At 43.9% G+C, this 27,960-nt stretch overlaps 1 protein-coding gene across 1 annotated transcript; it reads left to right on the top strand.

Annotated features, from left to right (window-relative positions):
* The first annotated feature begins 39 nt into the window (after positions 1 to 39).
* Positions 40 to 26,334, top strand: ZNFX1 (zinc finger NFX1-type containing 1). Its single transcript, XM_061437911.1, has 14 exons — positions 40 to 172; positions 2,360 to 2,515; positions 6,553 to 8,364; positions 11,703 to 11,834; positions 13,423 to 13,571; positions 14,149 to 14,298; positions 15,631 to 15,745; positions 17,051 to 17,301; positions 18,968 to 19,107; positions 20,108 to 20,262; positions 20,692 to 20,837; positions 21,674 to 21,784; positions 22,106 to 22,201; positions 22,829 to 26,334. The coding sequence occupies exons 2-14, from the start codon at positions 2,455 to 2,457 to the stop codon at positions 25,265 to 25,267; spliced, it is 5,757 nt and encodes a 1,918-aa protein (XP_061293895.1). The 5' UTR covers positions 40 to 172; positions 2,360 to 2,454; the 3' UTR covers positions 25,268 to 26,334.
* The last annotated feature ends 1,626 nt before the right edge of the window (positions 26,335 to 27,960 follow it).

The following is a 27,960-nucleotide window of genomic DNA, read 5'->3' as shown; positions in this document are numbered from 1 at the left end:
CTCCTCCTCCTCCCCCCGTCTTCCTGCCGGCCGGCCCCTCGCCCCGCCCCGTGTCTGAGGGGCCGGGAAACCGAAAGTGCGCGGTGCCGGGCGGGGCCGCGGACCTGCCTGGGCCCGAGTCCGAGCGCCAGTCGGCGGCGGCGGCGGCGGAGAGAGGACGCGCCGGAGCCTGGTGAGCGACCCCGTGCCCCGCGCCCCTGTCCCACACTTGGTCCCGCCCGCTGCCACTCGGGGTCCGTGCCGCCCTTCGCCTGCCTCTGCCGCCGCCCCCTCAGCCCCCGCGTCCCCATCACCCGCCTCAGAGCCCCTGTCACTCTCTGAGGACCTCCATCACCCATCTCCGCACTCATCACCCCCTCAGCGCCCCCCTCATCCACCTGAGTCCCTGTCCCCTCTTCCCATCGTCGCTCTTACCCTCCTCAGCGTCTCCATCACCTCCTCCGCCTACATCCTCATCATCTAGTTCCCCTCTGTCCCCCACATCTCGGTCCTCACTTTCTGCCACAGCCCCTCCTTCATCCTCACCTTCCATCACCTCACTCATCCCCTTTCTTCTAGAAGCACCCTCCGCACCTAGACTCCCCATCCTTATTTCTAGGCGCCCCGCTCCCCGCCCTCGGCGCTTCAGCACGCAGCCCCCAGCTGAGTTCAGTTTCTCCCTCCTGAGAACCCCAAACCTCTTGCTGTCTCCCCAACCTCCCCAGCCGCTCCAGGCTTCAGCCTTGCAGGGCACCTTCTTCGTGGCCCCACCCAGCCCTGGCTGTCCCTTGACCCTATAATAGTTCCATCATGACCTGCTGAGGCCCTGGGTGTCAGGGACTTCTCCGTCCTTTCTTCTACTCTCTCAGGAGCCTGGAAACTTCCTCTAACATCTTTCATTCCACCCTGGTAAATTACATTCTTCTCTGATTTAACTCTTCCTTTGGCTTGAACATCACTGATTTTCTTCTTCCTGTCCTTTGAGGCTTTGATTCCCAAATAAACCCACTCTAGTTTGCTTTTTTGGTAGCATTTCCTGTTCCTCCCTGCTTCTCCCTTTCCTTGCCTTTCTGCTTTCTTTTCTTCTGTTTCTTTTATCCCAGAAATTTGTGAGTTTCTATTTGAGTATTTTTTTTTTCAACAAGAGAAGGAATTGTTCCCTGAGAAGTTTTTATAATTAAACAGAAAAACTCTAAATATTGAACTTGTGCCTTGAGAACTCTTGCCTGGAAAATCCCATGGACGGAGGAGCCTGGTGGGCTGCAGTCCATGGGGTCCGAAGAGTCAGACCCAACTCAGCGCCTTCACTTTCACTTTTTACTTTCATGCATTGGAGAAGGAAATGGCAGCCCACTCCAGTGTTCTTGCCTGGAGAATCCCAGGGACGGGGGAGCCTGGTGGGCTGCCGTCTATGGGATTGCACAAAGTCGGACACGACTGAAGCAACGCAGCAGCAGCAGCAGCAGCCTTGAGAACTGGGTTTGATAAAATGAGAGATGAGATTCAAAAAATATTCCCAGAAAGAAGGAAGGGGACTCCCTACTCCTCATAATGCCAGATCTGTTCACAGTTTCCAAGTATGAATGTGTTAAAACTCAATGAGAGGGACAGTTGGGAAAGGTCCCTTTGCTGTGAACTCTCAATTACCCACTCTTTCCCCAGCCCCAGCCCACATGATGTGTATGAGTAGGATGGAGAAGTTTCCTTTAAAGGGGCTTCCTCTTACTCCTGTAGGACTACCTTTGCAGATCAAGATAGAAGAAAGAAGGAAGGAACCGCACGTTTCTATCTATAGTTGGTCCTGAGAAAACAGTATCCAGTAGATGTTAAGGCTCCTGGTTTTTGAAACGTTCTTTCTTTCTCTTGCTGGGGTGGAGGGGAGGGCTTTATCAGTTTGGCTCTGTTCCAAAGAGTAGTCTAGTATCTGCTCACTAATTATTTACAAACTATAGAGTACTGCAAGCTATAGAGTATTATAGAAGTGTTGGGCGGAGTGGCCAATACATGATTTTGGGGTTAATAAAAATGTAATTTTTTTCTGTCCTGGCAACAATATTTGTTTGCTTTATAGGAGAGGAAAATGAAACCTAGCAACTGATTAAGTAACTTGGCTAAAGGTATAAACCAAACAGGAGTTTTGAATGGGAAATGATGACACTTCCTTAACCCCAAGAAAATACAAGGATGCAGGGAAGGGGGAATTTGATCCTAAATTGTGAATTTCCTGTTTTGTATCATAATTGGGCATTCACAGAGTTGAACACTTGTGCACATGATTAAAATCTGTGTTTGATTCTTAGTTAATAAAGCATTAAGATATAGAGGCAGAAGGATTAGCTTGATACTATTTGGGTATTTGTTGTTTTTCTTTTTCTGCTAGATGCTGTGTTTCAAAGGCTCTGAAAACTATTAAACCGTGCAGACTTCCAGACAACTGAAATAACGTGACCGTGGAGGAGATCAGGTGACTCAGACATGGAGGACCGAAGACCTTGTCCAGAGGTGGGACCTAGGAATCCTCATATTAACCACAGAGGTGAGCAAGATTTTCTACTCTCAGATGATCCCAGATTGATGTTGGTTCCACTTATGATTTTTTGCTTTACAAGGTAGTCTAAAAGCAATAACCATTCAGTAGAAGCTGTGCTTCAGACTTGAATTTTGAACTTTTCCTGGGCTAGCGATATGTGTGTGGTAAGATGCTCTCTTGTGATGCTGGGCAGTGGCAGTGAGCTTCCGCTCCCAGTCAGCCTTGCTGTCCCAAGAGCAGGCAATTAATACACTTAAAACCACTTGTATCCAGACAACCATCTTATTTTTTCAGTACATTATTCAGTAAATTACATGAAATATTCAACACTTCGTTATAAAATAGGCATTGTGTTAGATGAGTTTGCCCAACTGTAGGCTATTGTTAATGTTCTGAGCACATTAAAGGTAGGCTTGGCTAAGCTATGATGTTTGATAGATTAGGTGTATTTAGTGCCTTTTTAACTTAATGTTTTGAATTTATGTGGGCTTATCAGAAAATAACCTAAGTCAAAGAAAATCTCTAATGGGAAGGAAATCAAGTTCCTTATGGATGAGCAGGCCCACCAAAATTGACTGCATCTCTCAAGTAAAGAATGGTTTATTCTTGAGAATTCCCTGGAGGTCCAGTGGTTAGGACTTGGTGGAGTGAAGTGAAGTGGCTCAGTCGTGTCCAACTCTTTGCAACCCCATGGACTGTAGCCCACCAGGCTCCTCCGTCCATGGGATTCTCCAGGCAAGAATACTGGAGTGGGTTGCCATTTCCTTCTCCAGGACTTGGTACTTTCCTGCAATGGCCCGGGTTAGTCCCTGGTTGGGGAACTAAGATCCTGCAAGCCGAGCAGCAAAGTCAGAAAAACCGAGAATGATTTATTCTTTAGCTACAGCATGAGTGACTTTGAGACTAAACAGCCCTCCCCTTTCCTTAAGAGAGCTTCTGCTGCTGCTGCTGCTGCTAAGTCGCTTCAGTCGTGTCCGACTCTGTGGGACCCCATAGACAGCAGCCCATTCAGCTCTGTCCCTGGGATTCTCCAAGCAAGAATACTGGAGTGGGTTGCCATTTCCTTCTCCAATGCATGAAAGTAAAAAGTGAAAGTGAAGTCGCTCAGTCGTGCCCGACTCTTAGTGACCCCATGGACTGCAGCCTACCAGGCTCCTCCGTCCATGGATTTTCCAGGCAAGAGTACTGGAGTGGGGTGCCATTGCCTTCTCTGAAGAGAGCTTCTAAATTGGTACAATTCACTTTAGCAAAGGTAGAGATGAGGTATCAGAAATGGCAATAACTGGTTTAGAGCAGCATTATCCAGTAGAAACATAGCAAGCCAAAAACATAATTTTTGATGTTCTAGTAGCATCATTAAAAACAAAAAACAGGTGACATGAAATTTAAAAACTTAATACTAAATAATCATTTAATTGAATTTGGTATTTGTCTTATTTAAGCCAATGTATCCAAATAATATCATTTTATTATAATTGAGTATGTTTTATTATTATAGTTCTTTTCTTGGAGTTTTTTCCTTCTAGTTTTATTGAAATATAATTGACATACAGCACTGTGTAAGTTTAAGGTATATAGCATAATAATTTGACTTAAATATATATCATGAAATGATTACCAGAATAAGTTTAATGAACATCCATCATCTCGTATACAAACAAAACTAAAGAAATAGAAAAAAAGTTTTTTCCTTGTGATGAAGGAAAAAATTAGGATTTTTAGGGTAAATCTTAAGATTTACTCTCTTAAAAACTTTAATATTTAATATATAGCAGTGTTAACTACATTTATCGTGTTATACGTTATTTCTCTACTATTTATTAATCTTATAACTGGGAGTTTGTACCTCTTAATCTGCCTTACCTACTTCTCTTCTTCCCCTACTTCCCTCCCCGCTGGTAATCACCTATTTATTCTTTGTATCTATAATTTTGTTTCTATTTTTTTGTGTTTGTTCACTTCTTTTGTTTTTTTTAAGTTCCACATTTAAGTAAAGTCGTAGAGCATTTGTCTTTCTCTGCCTCATTTACCATAATACCCTCTAGGTCCACCCATGTTGTTAAAAATTGTAAGATTTAATTCTTTTTATAGCTGAGTTATAGTCCATTGTGTGTGTGTGTGTGTGTGTGTGTGTGTGTACACCCCACATCTTCTTTATTCATTCACTTAGGCTGCTTCCATATCTTGGCTATTGTAAATAATGCTGTGATGAACATGAGAGTACACCTGCCTTTCAGTGTTCATAGTACTTCAGCAATTTCAATTTGTGTTTATTCCCCACAAGTGTTCAATATTATCATTTTCATATGTTACCAATATAAAAAATTTTAATGAGGTATTCAACTTTTTTTCTGCGAAGGCTTCAAAATTCCATGTGTCATTCTACACATCTTAATTCAGACTAGTCACATTTAAGACGCTTAATAGCTACACATAGCTAGTGGCTATGTGTTCGATGGTATGTGTATAGAGTTCTAGTCACCAAAGCAAAGTTAGTTCCAAAAGCATCACTCTACTGCAATGATTATTCTGTTTGCTCAGAACTGTCTAAAACAAAACTGAATGGAGTCTTGCCTTTTCCTAAGTTTGCAATATATCCTCCGAATTTCGGTTGTGAAACAGATGAGGAAGAACTGTAGAATATTATTTTATGAGCTATGTGAATGTTGAAAGGTTGAGAAATAATACAGTTTTCCATTCTTCCAAAACATTGTCTTCTAATCAGACCAGCATTAAAAGTAGGACTTTTTACCAGTATTAAAAGGACTAAATTTAATGATATCTTGGGAGTTTGAAAAGTAAATGTAAAAACAACAGTTACAAGAAAATATGTACATTAGTAGATTTTTTTGGATCTGACGGCATGAAATGGCCCAGTCATCTTGAATATGGTATTCATTTGAAACTTTTATAACATTTGTTATCATCAAATCATTGCATACAATCTTATTTTATTTGTTTTTAAAATCTCCAAGTCATTTTGCTAAGTTGGGTCAGCTCCAGACTCAGTTTTAGAGGAAAGGAAAGTGAAAGAAAATGGGCTTGGGTAAATTGGCCAAAGTCACTTATGAAATGTGTGGCAGATCAAGAAGAACATGTTCAGCTTCATCCACAGGATGATGTTAGCTTGTGTTTGCTGGGTACATCTGCTCTTCTGCAGACCTCCTTGTCTGAGGATTGGTAATAGAGAAGTACTATGTAGATAAACTCGTGCTGCAGAAAGGAGGAAGAGTTAAGTTTCATTTTTCAGGTTTCTGAATCACAGTTTGAGTTTCACTTTTCAGTTTCCTGAATCAAAGTTTGAGTTTCATTTTTCAGACCTGAAACAGAACTTGAGTTTCATTTTTTGGTTTCCTTCACAATCTATTATTTTGGCTCAAAAACATCTTGGGAAAGGAAGTCCTACCTTCCCTTTTGCCATCTGATGCTGAGCAAAGTTCAAATATATATTTCCCTGTATACTTTTACCCCACTTGATGCCTCTGTTGCCTGTGACCTAATTGTTTAGAGCAGAAAGTCAGATAGTATACTAAGCATCTTATAAACATTTAATCTTTACAGCAACCCAGATAGTGAGGCTTAGAGAAATTATAAAACTTAGCCAAAGTTGTACAGTAGGGAAGTCCCTAGACCAAGATTTGAATCAGGTCTGTTTGGCTATGAAACTCATGCTTTCACTATTGTTTGGTATTGGCAAGAGACTGAGAAAATGAGATGATCTTTTTGAGCCCCTGAAATAATCCCAGCTTATGAAGATTAAATGAGTAATTATTTTCTGTCATGTATGAGGCACTCAACAAATGTTTATTCCCTTTGTTCTTTTTGTACCCTCTGAAAAAACAGTATTTTCATAATGTATACAGCAACCATAGTAATGTATTTTATATTTAACAACATGACTTGGTAGGAAACCTTTTATCTCTCCGAATAAAACCTAAGCTCCTTAGTTGTTTTGGAAAATACGAGTATGTTCATATTGTTGTACTATTGGATTTTCTTGCATCTTGATTTTTATGTTTGCCCCAAATTCCCGTTGTGTTTAGGACCTATGGATGGAGAATTACCACCAAGAGCTAGAAATCAGGCCAATAACCCACCAGCCAATGCTCTCAGAGGAGGAGCCAGCCAGCCCAGAAGGCATCCCAGGGCCAGCAGCCATCCTTTTCCTCATCGGCAAAGAGAAGAGAGGTTTGGGGCCATGGGCGGGAACCCACATCAGGGAAGGAGGAACCAGGAAGGTCATGCCAATGACGAGCCTAGAGGCCAAAGACACGGTCAGGAAAATGACACCAGGAGGAGAAATGGCAACCAGGAGGGAAGGAACCGCAGACCCCCACCACGATCTGATGAAAACTTCCAGCAGTGGCGGACCCCCCACCAAAAGCCTGCAGAACAGCCACAGCAGGTAAAGAAACTGGGCTACAAGTTCCTGGAAAGTCTTCTGCAGAAAGACTCCTCTGAGGTGGTCATCACCCTTGCCACATGTTCAGGACTGCAGGAACTCTTGTCTCATTCTTTTATGAAGTCGGACTTCCTTGAGCTCATCTGCCAGGTTCTTCGGAAGGCTTGCAGTTCCAAAATGGACCGCCACAGTGTTCTCCATATCCTGGGCATATTGAAGAATTCCAAATTCCTCAAAGTTTGCTTGCCAGCTTATGTGGTAGGGATGATCACTGAACCCCTCCCTGAAGTTCGAAACCAGTATCCAAAACACATTAGCAATATCATCTCCCTCCTCCAGGACCTTGTAAGTGTCTTCCCTGCCAGCTCTGTGCAGGAAACTTCCATGCTCATTTCTCTCTTGCCAGCTTCTCTTAATGCTTTGAGGGCCTCTGGTGTTAACATAGAAGAGGAGACAGAGAAGAACCTGGAAAAGGTCCAGACCATCATTGAACATCTGCAGGAAAAGAGACGAGAGGGCACTTTAAAAGTGGATACCTACACTCTTGTGCAGCCCAAGGCAGAAGACCATGTTGAGAGCTACCGGACCATGCCCATTTATCCCACTTACAATGAAGTGCACTTGGATGAAAAGCCATTCCTTCGCCCCAACATTATTTCTGGAAAATATGAGAGCACTGCTGTCTATCTAGATACCCACTTCAGACTCCTACGAGAGGATTTTGTCAGACCCCTACGAGAGGGCATTTTGGAACTTCTCCAAAGCTTTGAAGACCAAGGCCTGAGGAAGAGAAAGTTTGATGACATCCGAATCTACTTTGATACCAGGATTATCACCCCTGTGTGTTCATCGACAGGTATTGTCTACAAGGTGCAATTTGACACAAAACCACTGAAGTTTGTCCGCTGGCAGAACTCCAAGCGATTGCTCTATGGATCCTTAGTGTGCATGTCCAAGGACAACTTTGAGACGTTTCTTTTTGCTACTGTGTCTAACCGGGAGCAGGAAGATCTCTGCCGAGGAATTGTCCAGCTCTCTTTCAATGAGCAGAGCCAACAGCTGCTCGCAGATGTCCAGCCCTCTGACTCTTTCCTCATGGTGGAGACAACCGCCTACTTTGAGGCCTATAGGCACGTCCTGGAAGGACTCCAGGAAGTCCAAGAGGAAGATGTCCCCTTCCAGAGGAACATCGTGGAGTGTGACTCTGATGTGAGGGAGCCAAGGTACTTGCTCATGGGGGGCAGATATGATTTCACTCCGTTAATAAAGAATCCCTCAGCCACTGGGGAACCTCTGAGGAATGACGAGGGCTTGAGACATCCCAGAGTTAATGTCTTAGACCCCTGCCAGTGGCCCTCCAAAGAAGCCCTGAGGCTGGATGACTCCCAGATGGAAGCCTTGCGGTTTGCTCTCACAAGAGAACTGGCTATTATTCAAGGACCTCCTGGAACAGGTAAGATAAAATTTTTCACAGCACACATCTGCCCTAAGAGATAGGCAAGGGTGGCTTGGACTCTTAAGTTTCTAGAATGTCTTAATTTAAGACATTCCCCTGAAATGGGCATCAAACTTGTTTAAAAAGTAGCTGCTCAAAAAATGAATAGGTAGAAATTTTTTTAAAAAGGAACTGCTCATAGTGATTTTCCAGTGAGGACTCATTGGTATACATGGTAATAGATCAAAATCACAAGGTTAGAAAAGACTTCTAAGGGGTCAGACTTAGGGAGATGCCTGACTTCTGTCTGCTTCATCAAAGGCTGTATTGATTTGCTTGATTTTATATAAATTTAAATAGTATCAACTATAAATACCCTGTGTGCCAAATACTACTGTCTATTTTTTGCATATGTTAACTCATTGCAAGGCTGTGAGGTAGAAGCCATTCCATGTTAGTAGATGAAAAAACTAAGGCAAAAAGGATTTGAATGATATGTTGATGCTCACACAGATGGCAATTGACAGACCTGAGACTCAGGCAGTTTAGAAGCTCCTGGCTCTGTCATCTACCTCATGGTAGTTGTTTCTCTTGGAAATACACCTGCCTACCTCCTCCCTGACCTGTGTGCCACTCTAATCCTTCTCTGGAAGGATAGCTGCTATTAGCAGTTTGACGTACATCATTCCAGATGTTTTCCAAAGTTAAAACTGATACATCTTCGTGTCTCTGAATGTATTTATGTGTTTACATACATACATGTATGTATGCATAGTTTTCCTATTTTTTAAATAACAAAAATGAGATTATGCTATATTTATATATCTATATGGGTCTACAATTTATATATGTATATAACTACATGTTAGGGATATTTTTACATTCTTTACACTACAGTCACATTTAGAAATGTACCTCACTCTTTTTACAGCATGCCTGTATTCATGGCGTGAATGTACCATATTGTGTTTTTTTGTTTGTTTTTTAGTTTCACAGACAGTGCTTATTAAGTATTCATATATCTATTTCTGTGTGTGTTTATATTTGAGTACTCTGCTTATTACTTCTGTAATGTTTTTCCTTAAGGTGGGAATTCACATTAATAGTAGGTACTGCTATATTACCCTCTCAAAAGAATATTAAAAAAACAATGGGAAGAGGTCCTTAAAAAATACCGATAAAACAATGGCAGCTCATGATAAGAAACTAATGTAACAAAATGCAAAGTAGTTACTGATGAGACACCCATATGATGGGAAAATATGCATAATTAAAGTAGTGCTTTCAGGGCTTTAGAAGAAGAAAAGGATATACCAGTTTGTACTGCCACCAAGAATGAATTAGTGTTCAACTCTCTGTGCTAGAAAACAGTTTGCATATTGCTTTGCTAACTTATATCTTGGTGATCCTTTCAGATTGGTGCACAAGTAGTATCCTGTTTATGAGTATGTAATATTCCATTGTATAGTTAGTTTATAATCTCTTTAACCAGTTCTCTATGGAAAGATTTACTAAAACAAACAATGTCAGTAAATAACCTTGTTTGTGAGTCATTTCACACAGAAGCAGAATATGTCCAGGGGAGAAATCCCTAACTGAATCAAACAATATGTGAATTTGTAATTTTAATAGGTAGTGCCAAATTGCCCTCTAGAAATGTATATCACAGTGGTTAATTTGTATTTCTTTAATCAACAGTGAGATTAAATATCCTTTCTTGTCTTTATTAGCTACTTATATTACTGCTTCTATGGATTGCCTTTTTGTATCTGACATATTTCTATTGGATGGTTTCCCTTTCTTACTGATTTGTAGGAGCTGTTAGTATATTTTAAAAATGTTGTGTTCCAAATAACTTCCCCTAATATTATCATTTGAATTGGGATTCTTTAGCTCCAAGTAGTAATTTAGTAATTTCACACTAGCTTTACACACATACATACACACACGCAGCTACTAAAAAAGAGCCTACCTGTGAATTTGAGGGGAGGTGACAGAAGGGTCATCTTGGAGGTAGAAATCCCCAAAAGTATCCATTCTAAGGGGAAGGAAGCAGTGGGAGAGAATGGGGTAAATATTGAATTAAAAAGATTTTCTTTCCTCTGGAGGTCTCCTTATCCATCCAGGACTCCAAATTAAAAACATGGGAGTTACTCTTTTCTATTCCCCGCCCCAGCCAAACCATTATCCTGTGGCAATCAAGTTTACCTCTGGAACGGCTCCCCAGTCTGCCTCCTTATCTCAGCTGCTGGAGCCAGGCCTTATCCTCCGTCACTCCCTGGAAGATGGCAGGAACCTCCCAGCCAGTCCATTTCTATTCTCTCTTGCCCAGCCTTACTCAGTTACCACTTTCCCAGAAGTGATAGATAGAAGCCTCTTCTAGTCCCATTGAGTAGACCAGAATCCCAGTTGTTTTCTTGGTACCTTGTATTTCTCATTTTCCACATTTATGATTTTTACATTTGTTTGTGTGATTATCTTTCTCTTCTGCAAGTCTGTAAGTTCCAGAAGATAAGAACCATGGCTGTTTTGCTCACCATTGTATTTCTTGTACTTAACCCCATATCTAACACCTATTTGGCACTCGATACATACTATATGAAGAAAAAGAAGCAAGAAATTGTCATTTATCTATACTGAAAAGTATTCCTCTATACTGAAAATTTTTATTTTCTTGTATTACTCAGTATTGAGTACTTTTGAGGACAGTGGCTACCCTCTCAGCCTGACCCAATATAAGAATTTAGCATTTACTAATTAGCCCATAACTCTAACTCCAATGTTGATTTCTGTGACTTTTTCCCTCCTATCACAAAGGCAAGTCTACTATGGTATATTAAAAGCATTTCTAAATAATTCACCATGTGAGATTGGAAACAATGTATTAATATATGTCTGTCAGTAGAAAACTAGCTGAAAACAATGCCTTCCAGCTGTGAAAAACAAAGGATTCTTTTTCTATACTGACACAGAACTGCCTCCAATTTTAGTAAGTGAAAAAAACAAGATATAGAACAGTGAAAATAGTCTGCTACTATTTGTATTTTAGAAAGGAAGGGGGAAGCTAGAAAAAGACTGTATATTCATTTTTGTTTGTGTATGCATAGAATGACTGTCTCTGAAAAGTTATGCAATAAACTAGTAATGTTGGTTGTTTCCAAGAGAGGAACTAGGTAGCTGGAGACATAAGAATGAGGAGAACATAATACAAAACCATTTGTGCTTCTAGGATTTTAAACCATCTCAATGTATTGCCTTAAAATTTTAAATAATAATAACTTGCTATAAGTAATTAATTACTCCTTTTAGAAAGTCTCTTTAAGTTTTTTAACTCTCCTTTTTCCTTGTTTTTTTAGGCAAAACTTATGTGGGTCTAAAAATTGTTCAGGCCCTTCTAACCAACGAGCCTGTTTGGCAAATTAGCATCCAGAAGTTCCCCATCTTGGTTGTGTGTTACACTAATCATGCTTTGGACCAGTTTCTGGAAGGTAATATCTGTAGGCAAAATTGTTCTCTGTTGAGAGTGCTCTGGTGGTCTATGGTTAGGATTATGGGCTTCACTGCCGTGGCGCAGGTTCATTCCCTGGTCAGGGAACTGAAATTCCACAAACCACACAGCACAGCTGAAAAAATAAACTTCTCTTTTAAGACATATATAGTTGAACCATGAGCGACTTCAGTTGCTCTCTGTTGCACTTTGAATAAAGTCCACAGTCCTTGCTCACCATGACAGGAAAGGCTGTGTGTTGTCCGTGTGCTTGTGCTTAGTCGCTCACTTGTGTCTGACTCTTTGTGACCCCATGGGTTGTAGCCCACCAGGCTCCTCTGTCCATGGCGATTCTTCAGGCAAGAAGACTGGAATGGGTTGCATGCCCTCCTCTGTGTGTTGTCTGCTCCAGCCTAAGTCTGATGCTCTTGTCCTACCTCTTCCCTTGTTCTAATTCCAGCCACACTGATTGTCTACAATTTCTTGTCTTCTTCCAGCTTCTTCTTGGCCCATGCTGTCTCCTCTGCCTAGCATGTACTTTTTCTTTTCTTCTCTCTCTCAGTCTTGATGCATCTAGCCCAGATGGTTCCAGCTCATTCCTCAGGTCTCACTTCATATGGACTTTCCTTCTTGCCCCAGGTCCTGTTGTATTTTTTCTTCTAAGACTTAATTGGCACATATGTAACTATTTATTTGTATGGATCTCTACCCTGGACTATAAATGCTAAGAGCTTTTGTCCTATTTCTTTCTATATTCACAGATCCTGACACATTCTAGACACTCAAAAAATATTAATCACATTAATGAATGAATAAGTATTTATTTTTTCTTTGGAAAATAATGCTTAGACTATTATTTTCCACTCTTTTATATCCTTCTTTCATCTACATTAAATCTTCAATATTCCTGGAGTCTCAGTTTAAATTAGATCCTCAAAAATTAGATCCATACCCCACCCAACTAATTAAGGTCCCCTGTTACACACTTTTAGCATGTATTTGTAGTATTAAATTTTATTAAGTTAAAATGTTTACATGTCTTCTCTGGTAGACTGTGAGTCATGAGAACAAATGAGGAACTGAGCCTGCGTTTTGACTACTTTAGCTTCCAAACCTAGCCTGGTACATAATAAGCAATCAGCAAATATCTATAGAGTGAGTAATAGAGAGCATTTACTAATGCTTACTTTGGGCCAGGCCCCCCCTAGAAGCTAGAAAGATACTCTCTCGTTTATCCAGGCTATAGCCCTATAGGGAAAGTATTACTGTCGTCAAGTCACAGACAAAGAAACTGAGGCTCAAGTTAAGTGACCTGCCCCAGGTAAGATAGCAGTAAGTGGTAAAGATAAGACTTGGGTCCCCAGGTGTCTGAGTCTAAAGCCTTTGCACTGAAGCATCACACTTTACTGCTCTGCAGGTCACGTCATCTCTGGGGCCTTCTTGTTCACTGGTAGGGTAGATTTCCTGTAAATACCAGTTTGTACCCTTAGGGACCAGCTGCACCAACACCCCAGACACATGCAGCTCTTACCCAAGAGAATCCAGCGTAGCTCCTCTTAACTCTGCCCGTGCTCCACTTTGCTCCTTAGGCATCTACAAGTGTCAAAAGACCAGCATTGTGCGGGTAGGTGGAAGGAGCAACAGTGAAATCCTGAAGCAGTTCACCCTGAGGGAGCTGCGGAACAAGCGGGAATTCCGCCGCAACCTCCCTTTGCACCTCCGAAGGGCCTACATGAGTGTAAGTCCCAGCTTCGGAGATCTGAGGTTGCTCAAGGGAGAACCAACCAAGACAGCAGTGGCTTTGTGGGTGGGCAGGCCAGGGGAAATAGGGAAGCTCCACAAACCTGGGAACGACCCAGGTTCCTTCCAGCATTCCATTAATCCTATGGTGGGATCTTTGCCCTCATAGTCCAAGATGGAGAAAGGACAAAAAAGGGCACACCACCCCTCCCAGCCCCTGCCAGGACCTTAAAGCTACTTCGCCCAAACCACCCATAACCTTTCTTCCAGCCTGTTGGCCAGATAAATATCATCTTCTAGGTGGGCAGTGTTGTGCCCAACCAAAACTCTGAATTCTTACTACTAAGGGAAAGAGAAGTCTCCACCATGGTATACTTGGTCTATTTTCCTGTTGTATTATTTGTTTCCTTTTCTTCCTAGTGGTAGGAGGCTTTTAGACATTTTAGATACTAATCCTCTGGTTTTAAGACTAGCTGTTCCTGTGTTACCTTTGTTTTCCCTCAAGGCAGAGACTGAGTTCTGCTGAGCATGATGACATACTTCCTCATCCACTTATTTCCCTCTGCTCTTGGTAGATCATGACACAAATGAAGGAGTCAGAGCAAGAACTGCATGAAGGGGCCCAGACTCTGGAGTGTACCATGCGTGGGGTACTACAGGAACAGCATCTGGAGAAGTTTATCTCTCCCCAGCACTGGAAAAGCCTGATGAATGGACCAAACCAGGTAGAGGGGTCATCCCATGGAGTACAAGCATCTCTCGTCCAGTATTGGGAGGGAGCCACCAGCAGAAGTAGCAGTCAAAGTATTAGCTATAATCTGCTATGATTCTGCTGTTATGTGAAAAGTTCCTTCTCGGGAGAAAAGTCACCTGAATATACTAGTCAAAAGTAAGACTCTAGAGCCAGTCTGCTGGATATGAATCTTGATTTTGCTCTAGGCGACTTAATTTTTTTTGTTGCTGTTACCTCTTTTATAAAGGGGGATAGGGACGTCCCCTGGTGGTCCAGTGGTTCAGACTCTGAGCTTCCACTTCAGGGGGCATGGGTTTGATCCCTGTTCGGGGAACTAAGATCCCACATGCCATGAAGTGCAGCAAAAAACAAAAAACACACACACATGGGGACCATATTTAGTTGAACTATGTGAAATTGCCAGTATTTGTAAATTTAACTTGCAAAAAGGCAGTCTTTTACAGATCAACTTAATTCTTACAGGATTGTTATTGGACAAGCAAGTTAATATCTGTAAACCTCTTAACTTAATAAGTGTGCTCGAAATATTTGTTAAATGAAACCAAATCATAGCAAGGCAACCTAGCACGTATAGAAGGCCTGGGACTTGACAGACCTGTCACACAGACTGACTGTGTGACTTGAGCTAGTGTGATCCTCAGGGCCCTCAGCAGTCAACAAGAATAATAATAATGCCTGCATTCAAAGGATATTATAAGAAGTATCTGATGTACTCTGTGGATTTTTTTTTCTCTTTTGGCTGTGCCACGCAGCATGCAGGGATCTTAGTTCCCCAACCAAGGATTTATCTTGTCCCTCCTGAAGTTGAAGCGTGGAGTATTAACCACCAGACCACCAGGGCAGTCCATGATGCAATCTCTATAAAGTGGGTGGCTAGGAATCCAGTGAAATGGTAGCTCTACTATCAGTGGGTTGGCATTTCCAGGGTTACAAACCCAAAAACTTTAAAAAGGGTCAGTCAGGTCGTGTGAATGACTGAAGCAGGCTAGTTAACTGTGTTGTTAAGTAGTGAGGACTGAGGCAAACCGGAAAAGGCATGGCAACAGCGCTCTTCAGCCATTTGTTGCCTTTTAGGAACACAGGTTCATTGCCCCCATAGCTCCTGATTTTGTCAAAAGAAGCAGAAAAATTTTGTTTTTAAAATTCTGTACAAGTTCTATTAACAGACCCAGTTAAACAAAGCCCAAACATTGCATTTTTGAGAGAGTTCTAGGGGAATTACCTTTTGACCTCTTGAGAAGACCTTTCCTTCATACTGAGTTGTCATAGAATTCTCCTTAACTAATAATTCTTCTTTCCTCAGGATAGTGAATGGGTTTGCTTCCGGGGTCGGAAACATTCCGTGATGTTGGAGTTTCTCGGTCTGGGTGTTGGTTCTTTCACCCAAAGTGTTGCTCCAGCAGTACCTGAAAATACAGGTAAGAAGTGCATGTATACCTAGAATCACATCTTATGGTGGAATGTGGTTAAGACTAGAAGAGCAAGACTTTATAGTAATGCCCAGAATTTATAAAGAACTATAATCAATCAAAAAAGACCAATGAAAGCTTAATAGGAAAACAAATAAAAGACTTTTAAAGAAGCATATCACAAAATCTTCACGGTCAATAAACATGAAAAGTGCTCACTAGAAACGAGGAATTAAAACTACAAGAATATACTATTACACACCTACTAGACTGGCAAAAATTAAAATGTTTGATATAATCCCACACTGAGAAGAATGTGAGCAGCAGGAACTCTGATATGATACTAGTGGAAATATTGATTGGCAGATCCACATAAGGAACTCAAAATGTCCATCCACATTTGTACAACAGATGGATCAATTACCGTCTATTCAGATAATCCATACCACTGTGAAAAGGAATGAATTACAGCATATACAGCAATATGATATGACTCTCAGAAACATACTGAATGAAAAAAAACAAGTTACAGGAAAATATATTCAATGTGATTTAATTTCTTTAGAGCTCAGAAAAGTCAAAGCTAGATAATGCATTATTTGAAGATGTATATTCATTATATCCTAGAGAAGGGAATGGCAACCCACTCCAGTATTCCTGCCTGGAGAATTCCATGGACGGAAGAGCTGTGGAGTTGAAAAGAGTTGGACACAACTGAGCGACTAACACACGTACACACATACATTATATATGTAGTATCATCGACTCAATGGACATGAGTTTGAGAAAACTCTGGGACATAGTGAAGGACAGGGGTACCTGGTGTGCTGCAGTCCATGGGGTCACAGAGTGTTGGACACGTTTGAGTGACTGAACAACAACATATATATGGTAAAGTTAAAAGGGAGGAATAAGTAATAAAAAATTCAAGTTAGTACAGCCCACAAATGTCTTCAAAGAAATTGGTAACTTTCTGCTTCTTAAGTTGGGTGGAAGATACCTGGATGTTCATTTTATATATTTTTATTATCATTTAAATTGCACGTTTATGTTGTATACTTTCCTTTGTATATGTATTGACATAAGTAAGATCTCCCTTAAAAAGGCATACATTCATGTGATTTTCTAAATGTAACAAAAATGTGGGGAAGGAAATGTGTCTTTCTCCCCTTCATTCCTCCTGTGTTTCTCTCAGCGGAGGTGACCATTTAAACCTTGGGAATGTCTCCATGCATCTAAGCTCTTGTAGGTACCCTTCTTTACCCTTTGACGTTAAGACTCTCCATCCATGTCCTGCCTGCTGTCCTCTCTTAGCCCAAGCAGAAAGGGAGGAGGAGGAAGAGGAAGGGGAAGAAGATGGTTCGCTGATTGAGATCGCAGAGGAGGCTGACCTGATCCAGGCAGACCGGATGATTGAGGAGGAAGAGCTGGCGCGGCCCCGGCGGCGGAGGAAGGAAGAGAACGGGGCAATCCAGGAGCTGGCGGAAGTACTCCTGGCCATGAGGCTAGACAACCATGGCCCCAGGACGGCAGCCGGGCAGGAGCAGGCTACAGGAGAGTGGGAGGTAACTCACTTCCTCACAGCCCCCGAAAGCCCTAACAGAGTGGGAAAGGGGAGTTCAATTATTACCGCCAGGGGATTGTGGGTTAAACTCCGGAAACAGAGAGCATCTGAGAGCATCTGTCCTGACCTGATTTTCACCTTCTTCTGTTGCACTATATTCATTTCATCCTCATAATTAGCTTAATTTGCCCTTCTACAGGGCTTCCCTTATGACTCAGCTGATAAAGAATCTGCCTGCAGTGCAGGAGACCTGGGTTTGATCCCTGGGTTGAGAAGATGCCCTGGAGAAGGGAAAGACTGCCCACTCTAGTATTCTGGCCTGGAGAATTCCAGGGACTGTATAGTCCAGTGGGTCACAAAGAGTCAGATACAAATGAGCGACTTTCACTTTCATTTCCCCCTCTTACAACCTAATCCCTGTATAAAATAGGTCCAGTTTTCAAGGGTATAGAAATTACGGCCTTTTAGAGGGGTCCTGCCGATAAATGCTAACTTAGAAAAACAGGAAGCAGGTAGCCAAGGACTTCTCTTGAACTTCTAGAGAACTTCTAGAGAAATGATCAGACACTGATGGTCTTAGTGCTTGGTGCTTTTATAGATATTCTCAACAGCAAACCAGCCCAAGCATTAGGATTTTAGAGGATTCAAGTAAAACAGAATGAAGTAAGCTGTATAGACTGAATGGAATGTTTCTCCTTCATTCACTTTGAAATTTGTTATTTCTCTTAGAGCCAGAATAGTATAAATGCCCAGACTTTCTGTCTTCTCCTTCCTTTGATAGAACCCTGGGGTCCTCAGAATTTACCGTGTGTTACTATGACAATAGAGCACTGAACCCTACTGATGATCTAAGGGACTTTGAGGGCAGGTTTTTACTGAATGCAGTGTTCTCCAGTCTGCTGGCTTTGAGCCTGATTTCCTAGTTCAGTTCAGCGTCTCTATATGTGAGACACAGAATCATGATCACAGTACTTAGAAGCATGGATTGGGCATCTCTCTGCTGTGTGGCCTTAGGAGGAGTTGACTTTTTTGGTTTTGAAATAGAGGGGAGTCCATAGTATTATGACATCCATCTGGCATGCTAGTCCTTCTAAAGGCTCATGACCTCAGATTCTGACAGAGCCAAGGAAGAATACTTTCTCCTAAATGGTGCTTTTCACCCACATGTTTAAGATACTATCTTGATATAATGGCATTAAGACCATCTTAGCAGGATTTGTATAGCATTTAATGAGAGAGATGTACCTCCACTATTGTCGTGTTTTAGGAATAAGAAGCAGACTGTGGTCAAAAGACGCTCAGTAGTAACCAGTTTACCAGCACTCTTCTAAAGTGCTTTCCATGTATTTTACTGCTTCAGTCAATCCAGCAACTCTGTGAAGAGGCACTGTTATTATTCCCATTTTATAGAAGGGAAGGCTGAGGCACATAGAGGTTCAATATGTTACTGTAGGTCCCACAACTAATAAGTAGTAGATGGGACTTAGAACCCAGACACACTGGCTCCAGAACACTCATTTAGCAATGAAATATCTGTAGGGAGAGTGTGGAACATTTAAGAGATGTTCATCAGAGATGACAGTTCCATTTTTCAGTGTGCTCTGGCTCCCATCTTAGAACCAGGCCCATCTCTGCTCCATGACTCTGACTGGTATTGATATCTGCAGACCCAGCGCAGCCAGAAAAAGAGAATGAAGAAGAAAGTGAAGGTTGAGCTTCGCAAGCTGAACACCATGACTGAGGCCGAGGCCAATAAAATCCAGGATGTTTGGCAACTGGACCTCAATTCTCGCTGGCAGCTTTATAGGTATGGTGCCTGTCCCCATTCTCACCACCACCCCCACCCCCAGCCAGCCCATGTAATTTCCCCAGGGTGTCCCTTTCCTGTTTCTAGAATATAAGCCCTTCAAATCCTCAACATTAGTGCTAACTGGTGATGGATGGAGCACTCCCGATTATCTGAGTGCTGGATGCAGCCATAGGATAGAATAGACACACACGGCTCTACCCTGTGGGGTTTAGAGTCTAACCAGGAAAACAAATTAGTTTGTTCCACAAATAAAAAGTTACAAATAGGCATCACAACTGAGAAAGAAAGAACCAAGGAGCTAAGAATATTAACATGGGAGCTGAGCTGGTCTGAGCTATCCAGGAAAGTGACACTGGAGGCAAGATCTGAAAGATGAGTAGGCCTTATTAAGGCCAGTTGGGAAGGGGAGCAGATGAGCTTGTGAGGACCACATGCATAAAGGCCTCCAGATGGGAGGGAGCATGTTTGTTTGAGAAACTGAAAGAAGGCAACCTCCATGGCTGGGGCTCAGACAAATGGAAAGTGAGGCCAGAGAGGGAGGCAGGGGCCAAGTTGTGCAGGGCCTCTTAGGGCTGACGAGGACTGTTGGAAGGTTTTATAGCAAGAGTGCTGACATAATCTGTTTTACTTATGGAGAATTGGGGGAGGAGGGGGGAGGGGGCTTGGCAGGAATGGAGTAGGGACAATTTGTGAGAAATTCTTCTTGAAGCTTTTGAAGTTCCCGACTCTTGTCCAGTAATTAGCATCTGTTCTTTATCCCCCGCCTTCCTTAGTTCCTGACCACTTACATACATCTCTCTGCACATCTCTTTTTTTGGGCATTTTTTGTTGTGCAGGACTCTCAGGTCCCTGCACATTTGGGTCTTGTCTTCTTTCTCTGTGGCATGTAACCTCCTCTAGGGTGTAGGTTCCACTTATGCACAGGGCACACTGAGGGGGTTCCACCACTTCTCAAAGAGCATGTGGCTTCCTCTTCCTCATTCTTCACATTCTTCAGGCTGTGGCTCCAGATGTACCAGGCTGACACCCGCCGAAAGATCCTCAACTATGAACGCCAGTACCGCACATCAGCAGAGAGAATGGCTGAGCTGAGACTCCAGGAAGACCTGCACATCCTGAAAGATGCCCAGATTGTAGGAATGACAACCACAGGTAAGAAAGCACGGAGTTCACGGTTGGTGCCAAATGCCTATCAGATTATCTGGGACGGGTAAAGAGAAACTTCTTTAGTAGGTTAGAGGAAAATACCATGAAGAGCTCTTGAGAGCAAGCTCTGTTTTGGATTCTCTTGGTGATATTCACCCTCTTGCTTCCATTGCATTTGGAACTTCAGCAGCTGATGATTCCAGTGCCAAGGTTCCAAACACAGTGAAAGCAAGTGCTCAGCAGTGATGGCATGGGGACACTGCTGCTCTGGAGACTGTCCAGCAGCACTCATTCTCGTCCAGTGGTCCCCAGAGCCCTAGGTGGACAGGAGGACTCAGCTGAAGCAGACCCAGGTTCAGGGTGCACCGGTCCAGAAGCCAGTGACACAGGGAGTCCAGTACATCCACTCAGAGGAGTCTCTTCTCTTGACTCAAGGTGCTGCCAAATATCGCCAGATCCTGCAGAAGGTGGAGCCCCGGATCGTCATTGTGGAAGAGGCTGCAGAGGTCCTTGAGGCCCACACCATTGCCACACTGAGCAAAGCTTGCCAGCACCTCATTCTGATTGGGGACCACCAGCAGGTAGGCCTGGGCCCTCTAGAAGATGAACTGACTCTCTGCAGGGGTGGAATCAGACAGGAAGACCCTGGCCTCTGCTTCCTTCCTCCATCCTCAGGCTTGTTGGTGGCTTTCTGTGATTCCTCTTTTCCTCACCTCCCATGTCCAGTGTAAGAGCAGGTCCTCTTAGATTTGGGGCATATTTTAGAGGTAGCGTCATCTATTCCATCTGGCCTCTTTGCCGTTTTTAATTTACCTTGGCATTTTAAGTGGACTGTTAAAACAGCATGCTCCCCATCCCACTGGTTCCGTTTTTTGCCATGCTGTAATCCATTCCTCATAAAGGAACCAAAGTGAATTTTTTAAAAAAACTCAAATCAGGTCATGTTACTCCCCAGCTTAAAACCCCTCAGTGGTTACCCATTGAACTTAATATAAAAATCAAGCATCTTAAAGTGGCCTACAAAGACCTATATTCTCAGGGTACAGCCTGTTTCTCTGACCTCACCTCACACCACCATCTGTCTCATTTGCTCACTGTGTTCCCAACTCCTATCCTTTCTGTTTCCTCTTATGGCTTCCTTTTTGAATGACTAACAACTTCCTCCATGCTGGTGTCAACTCAGATGTCACTCTTCAGGGAGATCTATGTAAAGAACCTCCACCCCCAGGCATTCTGTCACATCACCCTTATTTCTTGGCTTCATGGTCTTTGTCATTCTTTGCCCCTAGCCTGTTAACATCTAAAGCCGAGCCAGGAACCCAGAAGTCACTTGAAAAACATTTGATAGGTGGGTGGATGGGTGGATGGTTAACATATATTTTCAGTGGACAATCCTCAGCCGTGTTTCTCTTTTCAGCTACGCCCCAGCGCCAATGTGTATGACCTGGCCAAGAATTTCAACCTGGAGGTGTCCCTCTTTGAACGGCTGGTGAAAGTAAACATTCCTTTTGTCCGTCTGAATTACCAGGTGAGAAGCTAGATCTTCATTATTACCGAATGTCCAGGTGAAGGCTCCTGGCAGCCTGCCAACTGCCAATAAGAAAGGGTTCATAAAATAAAGCTAGTTTAGTAATGAAATGACTCTGTCTGATTTTGTTTTCTGTTTTAAGATAACACAAGACCAGCCGTGGTGAGTTTGTGTCAGATGAAGAAGCTGTTTCTCTTCTGCTCTTTTCTCCCTGTTCTTTTCAAATGTCATCTCCCCAGATTTTCCACTAGCAACTTAGTCTTTAAAACTGTCCATTTATTCTCTGCCCATGTGTTTAATGACATACGTGTCTTGTTTCAGCACCGCATGCGTCCTGAAATTGCCCGGCTTTTGACCCCTCACATTTACCAGGATCTGGAAAACCATCCTTCTGTTCTCAAATATGAGAAGATTAAGGTGAATCTGCTTTACCTGATCTTTCTCTGATGCTGTCAGCAACCTAGGAGGTTATCTTTTTCTCAGGACGAAAAGGGGCTTTCAGAAGGGTATACAGCCAGCTTTCTAAAAAGCTAGCTATTGGGAATTACCTGGCAGTCCAGTGGTTAGGACTTGGTGCTTTCACTGCCAGGGCCCAGATTCTATCCCTGATCAGGGTACTAAGATCCCACAAGCCAAGTGGTGGCAAAAACAAAGCAAAACAAACAAACCAAAAACCCCAAACAATAAAAAGCTAGTTATTAAGAAGAGGAGTGGTACAGAGGTTGAGAACACAGACCTGAGTTTTTGAATCCCAGCTCTGCCATTTAGTAGCTGTGTAGCCTTTAGCAAATTATATACCAGTTCTAAGGGTAAGGGTCTTCTGTACAGTAGAATAATGGTTGCTGCCTGATCGCATTACCGTATTGCAGGAGATAATGTATATAAAGCACTCAGCACAGCAGATGCTCATAAATTAAAGATTGTGGTATGGAGTGTACAGAAGCCTTCTAAGGTTCCTCTCTGGAACAGGGCCAGTGGCCAGCACACATGAAGCTAGAAAAAGCTGTCATGAGTAAACCTAATGTGTCTTCTTTTTCTTTCCAGGGGGTCTCTTCCAACCTTTTCTTTGTAGAACACACCTTTCCTGAACAGGAAATCCAAGAAGGCAGAAGCCATCAGAACCAGCACGAGGCTCGCTTTGTGGTAGAGCTGTGCAAGTACTTCCTGTGCCAAGAGTACCTGCCCTCCCAGATCACCATCCTCACCACCTACACTGGGCAGCTCTTCTGCCTTCGCAAACTCATGCCTGCCAAGACCTTCGCGGGTGTCAAGGTCCACGTGGTGGACAAATACCAAGGGGAGGAGAATGACATCATCCTCCTCTCACTAGTACGCAGCAACCAGGAAGGCAAGGTGGGTTTTCTTCAGATATCCAACCGCATCTGTGTGGCCTTGTCCCGCGCCAAGAAGGGCATGTACTGCATTGGGAACATGCAGATGTTGGCCAAGGTGCCCCTGTGGAGCAAGATCATCCACACCCTTCGAGAGAATGATCAAATCGGCTGCGCCCTCCGGCTCTGCTGCCAGAACCACCCCGATACCCACACTTTAGTATCCAAAGCTTCTGACTTCCAAAAAGTGCCCGAAGGAGGCTGCAGCCTACCCTGTGAGTTCCGGCTGGGCTGCGGGCATGTCTGCACTCGTGCCTGCCACCCCTATGACTCCTCACACAAGGAGTTCCAGTGCATGAAGCCATGCCAGAAGGTGATCTGCCAAGATGGGCATCGGTGCCCTCTTGTCTGCTTCCAGGAGTGTCAGCCTTGTCAGGTGAAGGTACCCAAAACCATTCTCCGGTGCGGCCATAAACAAATGGTCCCGTGTTCTGTGCCTGAGTCAGATTTCTGCTGCCAAGAGCCTTGCCCCAAGGTCCTAAAATGTGGGCACACTTGCAGCCACCCATGTGGTGAAGACTGTGTGTGGCTGTGTTCAGAAATGGTCACCGTGAAGCTCAAGTGTGGGCACAGACAACAGATGAAGTGTGGCAACGTGGAGGACCTCAAGCATGGCCTGCCAGTGCAGTGCACCACCAAGTGTGGTGGCATCTTGGACTGTGGGCATCCGTGTCCCGGCTCCTGCCACAGCTGCTTCGAAGGGCGCTTCCATGAGCGCTGTCAGCAGCCCTGCAAGCGCCTGCTCATCTGTTCACACAAGTGCCAGGAGCCCTGCACTGGCGAGTGTCCACCCTGCCAGCGGATCTGTCAGAACCGCTGCGTCCACAGCCAGTGCAAGAAGAAGTGTGGGGAACTGTGTACTCCCTGCATGGAACCCTGCATCTGGCGCTGCCGGCACTACCAGTGCACCAGACTCTGCTCTGAGCCCTGTGACCGACCACCATGCTACGTGCCTTGTACCAAGCTGCTGGCCTGTGGCCACCCGTGCATTGGTTTGTGTGGGGAACCATGCCCCAAGAAGTGCCGTGTCTGCCACCAGGAAGAAGTCACCCAGATCTTCTTTGGTTCTGAGGATGAGCCAGATGCTCGCTTTGTACAGCTGGAAGACTGCAGCCACATCTTTGAAGTGCAAGCCCTAGACCGCTACATGAACGAGCAGGGTGACGAAGTTGCCATCAGGTTGAAGGTCTGCCCTATCTGCCAGGTGCCCATCCGCAAAAATCTGAGATACGGAACCAGCCTCAAACAGCGCCTGGAAGAGATTGAAGTCGTTAAGGAAAAGATCTTGGGCTCAGCAGGGGAGATCGCAGTCAGCCAGGAGCGACTTACGGCCCTACTGGAGGGGAAGAAACTCCTCTGCCAGGAGCTCCCGGAAGATTTCCTGAAGTTGGAAGAGAAGCTGGCCCAGAAAAATCTGTCAGTGAAGGACCTGGGCCTTGTTGAGAATTATATCAGCTTCTATGACCACCTGGCTGGCCTATATGATTCCCTGAAAAAAGTGCATGTCTTAGAGCAAGAGAAAGTGAGGACTCGATTAGACCAGGTTCACGAATGGCTTGCCAAGAAGCGTTTGAGCTTCAGCAGCCAGGAGTTAGATGACCTCCAAAGTGAAATCCAGAGGCTCAGATACCTGGTGAACCTCCTGACCCGCTGCAAGATGGCCGAGGGGAAGGTGAGAGGCAGCGTCGCTGAAGAGATCAGCACTGTCCGGAACATCCTTGAGAGAACATGTAAGTTCACCCAGAAGGATGCAGAGCTTGTGCAGAGAAAGATGGAAGCTCTGAAAGCTGCTCTCCCCTGCTCTGGCCTGGGCATCTCAGAGGAAGAGCGAGTGCAGATCGTCAAAGCCATGGGTTACCGTCGTGGCCACTGGTTTAAGTGCCCCAATGGCCACATCTATGTGATTGGCGACTGTGGGGGAGCCATGCAGAGGGCCAAGTGCCCTGAGTGTCAGGAGGTGATCGGGGGGGAAAACCACACGCTGGAAAGAAGCAATCGGCTTGCTTCCGAGATGGATGGAGCCCAGCACCCTGCCTGGTCTGATACAGCCAACAACATGATGAACTATGAGGAGCTCCAGAGGATGATGTAGGAAAGTGGCAGCCCACTGCCTTTTGCCCTGGCCACCACAGGGCTGGGCCAGCTCCCTGCCGAAGGAACTGAAGGTTGTTTTTTATTATTGTCCTTTAGTCTTAGCACCTGTTTAAGGAGCCACTTTTAGGGCTTGCCCACATTTGTTTCTAGATTTACTCCTGCGCTAGAGTAAGCACTTTACCTCCAGAACTGAGAGCAAAGTTAACAGATTTCTCTTCTTTTTCTCTCCTACAAGTTAGTGGACAGACTGCCTGGAGCATGTTTGGGCTTCCACCCAGGGCTGTCTATGGTGTCTCTGGGTCCTGACTCAGTCAGATGTTCTTTCTCTGCAGTGCTCCAGAGGCAGATACGAGCTCAGTGAAGCAGACTCATTCTAAATTGCCAGGCCCTAACTTGCAGGCTGACTTCTGCTCTAATAAACAGAGGCCCAGAGTTGTTGTTTGTGAATTATCATTCCAAGGAGCTCAAGAACCCCTCCTCTTCTCCTTGGGCACCTTTGTTTCAGGAAAAGGAGGCATGTGATGAGACAGAGACTTTGCGGACCAATCATGACCCAGTTACATATTCACTGAGAGTGGGGGAAGGTGTGACCCCACAGCTGGGGGCTTGTGCAGCAGGCCTAGGCTAAGGAGTCACCCCCGTACCCTTCCTGTGACTTGCACTTTGGGATGGTGGAGGTTACTTTACCTGTAGTAGGGGAGGTTCAGTAGCTGTGCTGGTTCCCCAGGGCCTTGAGTGGAACTGGACTCTGATTTGGTACCAGAAGCACCTATCCAAAGTGTGACCCTTTGTCCCGACACCCTCTACTGCAGCTTTTACCTGGGCAGGGTTAGCATGCCAGTGGCTTCTGCAGATCCCAGGTCCACACCAGAAGCCAGCCCCCAGGCCTGCTGCCTGAATACATACTCCCTCAGTCCAGTGTTCCCTCTAACTGACACTTAGGCATCTCAGGTCTTTCTAATGTTGGCAAGAAAACATCCCTTTGCTATGTATACATTTCCTTTTTTGTCTTTACTATGCACTTTAGCCTATAAAGCCAATTAATAAAAACAATGATTGAGAAAACCAGTGGTCTGTGTTTGTCCTCCTCAACTGTTAGCAGCTCAGGCAACTTGAGATGGTAAGGATGGGGATGGATGCACTGCCTACAAGGAGGCCCTTCATCTTTATGCGAAAGGGTCTTTGTGTTTTTTGTTGTTGCTGTTGCTGTTTTTGGCTTGTAAGTCATTTTTACTCTTGGTAAAAAGAAAAATTTTCAACTTGTACAAAAAGTCATACTTGAAGTTTCCTTCCCCAGCGGCAATCCTAACAGCTTCATGAGTCTTCCCGGAGATAATACCATACATTTGTAATATCTAAGCCTTTAAATAGATATTATCCTGGAATGTGAAGTCAAGTGGGCCTTAGAAAGCATCACTGCGAACAAAGCTAGTGGAGGTGATGGAATTCCAGTTGAGCTATTTCAAATCCTGAAAGATGATGCTGTGAAAGTGCTGCACTCAATATGCCAGCAAATTTGGAAAACTCAGCAGTGGCCACAGGACTGGAGAAGGTCAGTTTTCATTCCAATCCCAAAGAAAGGCAATGCCAAAGAATGCTCAAATTACCGCACAATTGCACTCATCTCACATACTAGTAAAGTAATGCTCAAAATTCTCCAAGCCAGGCTTCAGCAATACGTGAACCATGAACTTCCAAATGTTCAAGCTGGTTTTAGAAAAGGCAGAGGAACCAGAGATCAAATTGCCAACATCCGCTGGATCATGGAAAAAGCAAGAGAGTTCCAGAAAAACATCTATTTCTGCTTTACTGACTATGCCAAAGCCTTTGACTGTGTGGATCACAATAAACTGGAAAATTCTTAAAGAGATGGGAATATCAGACCACCTGACCTGCCTCTGGAGAAACCTGTATGCAGGTCAGGAAGCAACAGTTAGAACTGGACATGGAACAACAGACTGGTTCCAAATAGGAAAAGGAGTACATCAAGGCTGTATATCGTCACCCTGCTTATTTCACTTATATGCAGAGTACATCATGAGAAACGCTGGACTGGAAGAAGCACAAGCTGGAATCAAGATTGCCAGGAGAAATGTCAATAACCTCAGATATGCAGATGATACCACCCTTATGGCAGAAAGTGAAGAGGAACTAAAAAGCCTCTTGATGAAAGAGGAGAGTGAAGAAGTTGGCTTAAAGCTCAACATTCAGAAAACGAAGATCATGGCATCCGGTCCCATCACTTCATGGCAAATAGATGGGGAAACAGTGGCAGACTTTATTTTTAGGGGCTCCAAAATCACTACAGATGGTGATTGCAGCCATGAAATTAAAAGACGCTTACTCCTTGGAAGGAAGGTTATGACCAACCTGGATAGCACATTGAAAAGCAGAGATATTACTTTGCCAACTAAAGTCTGTCTAGTCAAGGCTATGGTTTTTCCAGTGGTCATGTATGGATGTGAGAGTTGGACTGTGAAGAAAGCTGAGTGCCGAAGAATTGATGCTTTTGAACTGTGGTGTTGGAGAAGACTCTTGAGAGTCCCTTGGACTGCAAGGAGATCCAACCAGTCCATTCTAAAGGAGATCAGCCCTGGGTGTTCTTTGGAAGGAATGGTGCTAAAGCTGAAACTCCAGTACTCTGGCCACCTCATGCGAAGAGTTGACTCATTGGAAAAGACTCTGATGCTG

Source organism: Bos javanicus, chromosome 13, assembly GCF_032452875.1.
Source record: "Bos javanicus breed banteng chromosome 13, ARS-OSU_banteng_1.0, whole genome shotgun sequence".
Lineage (NCBI taxonomy): Eukaryota > Metazoa > Chordata > Mammalia > Artiodactyla > Bovidae > Bos > Bos javanicus.
Note: the sequence above shows the minus strand (reverse complement) of the source record. Positions and strands in the feature narration are given on the sequence as shown.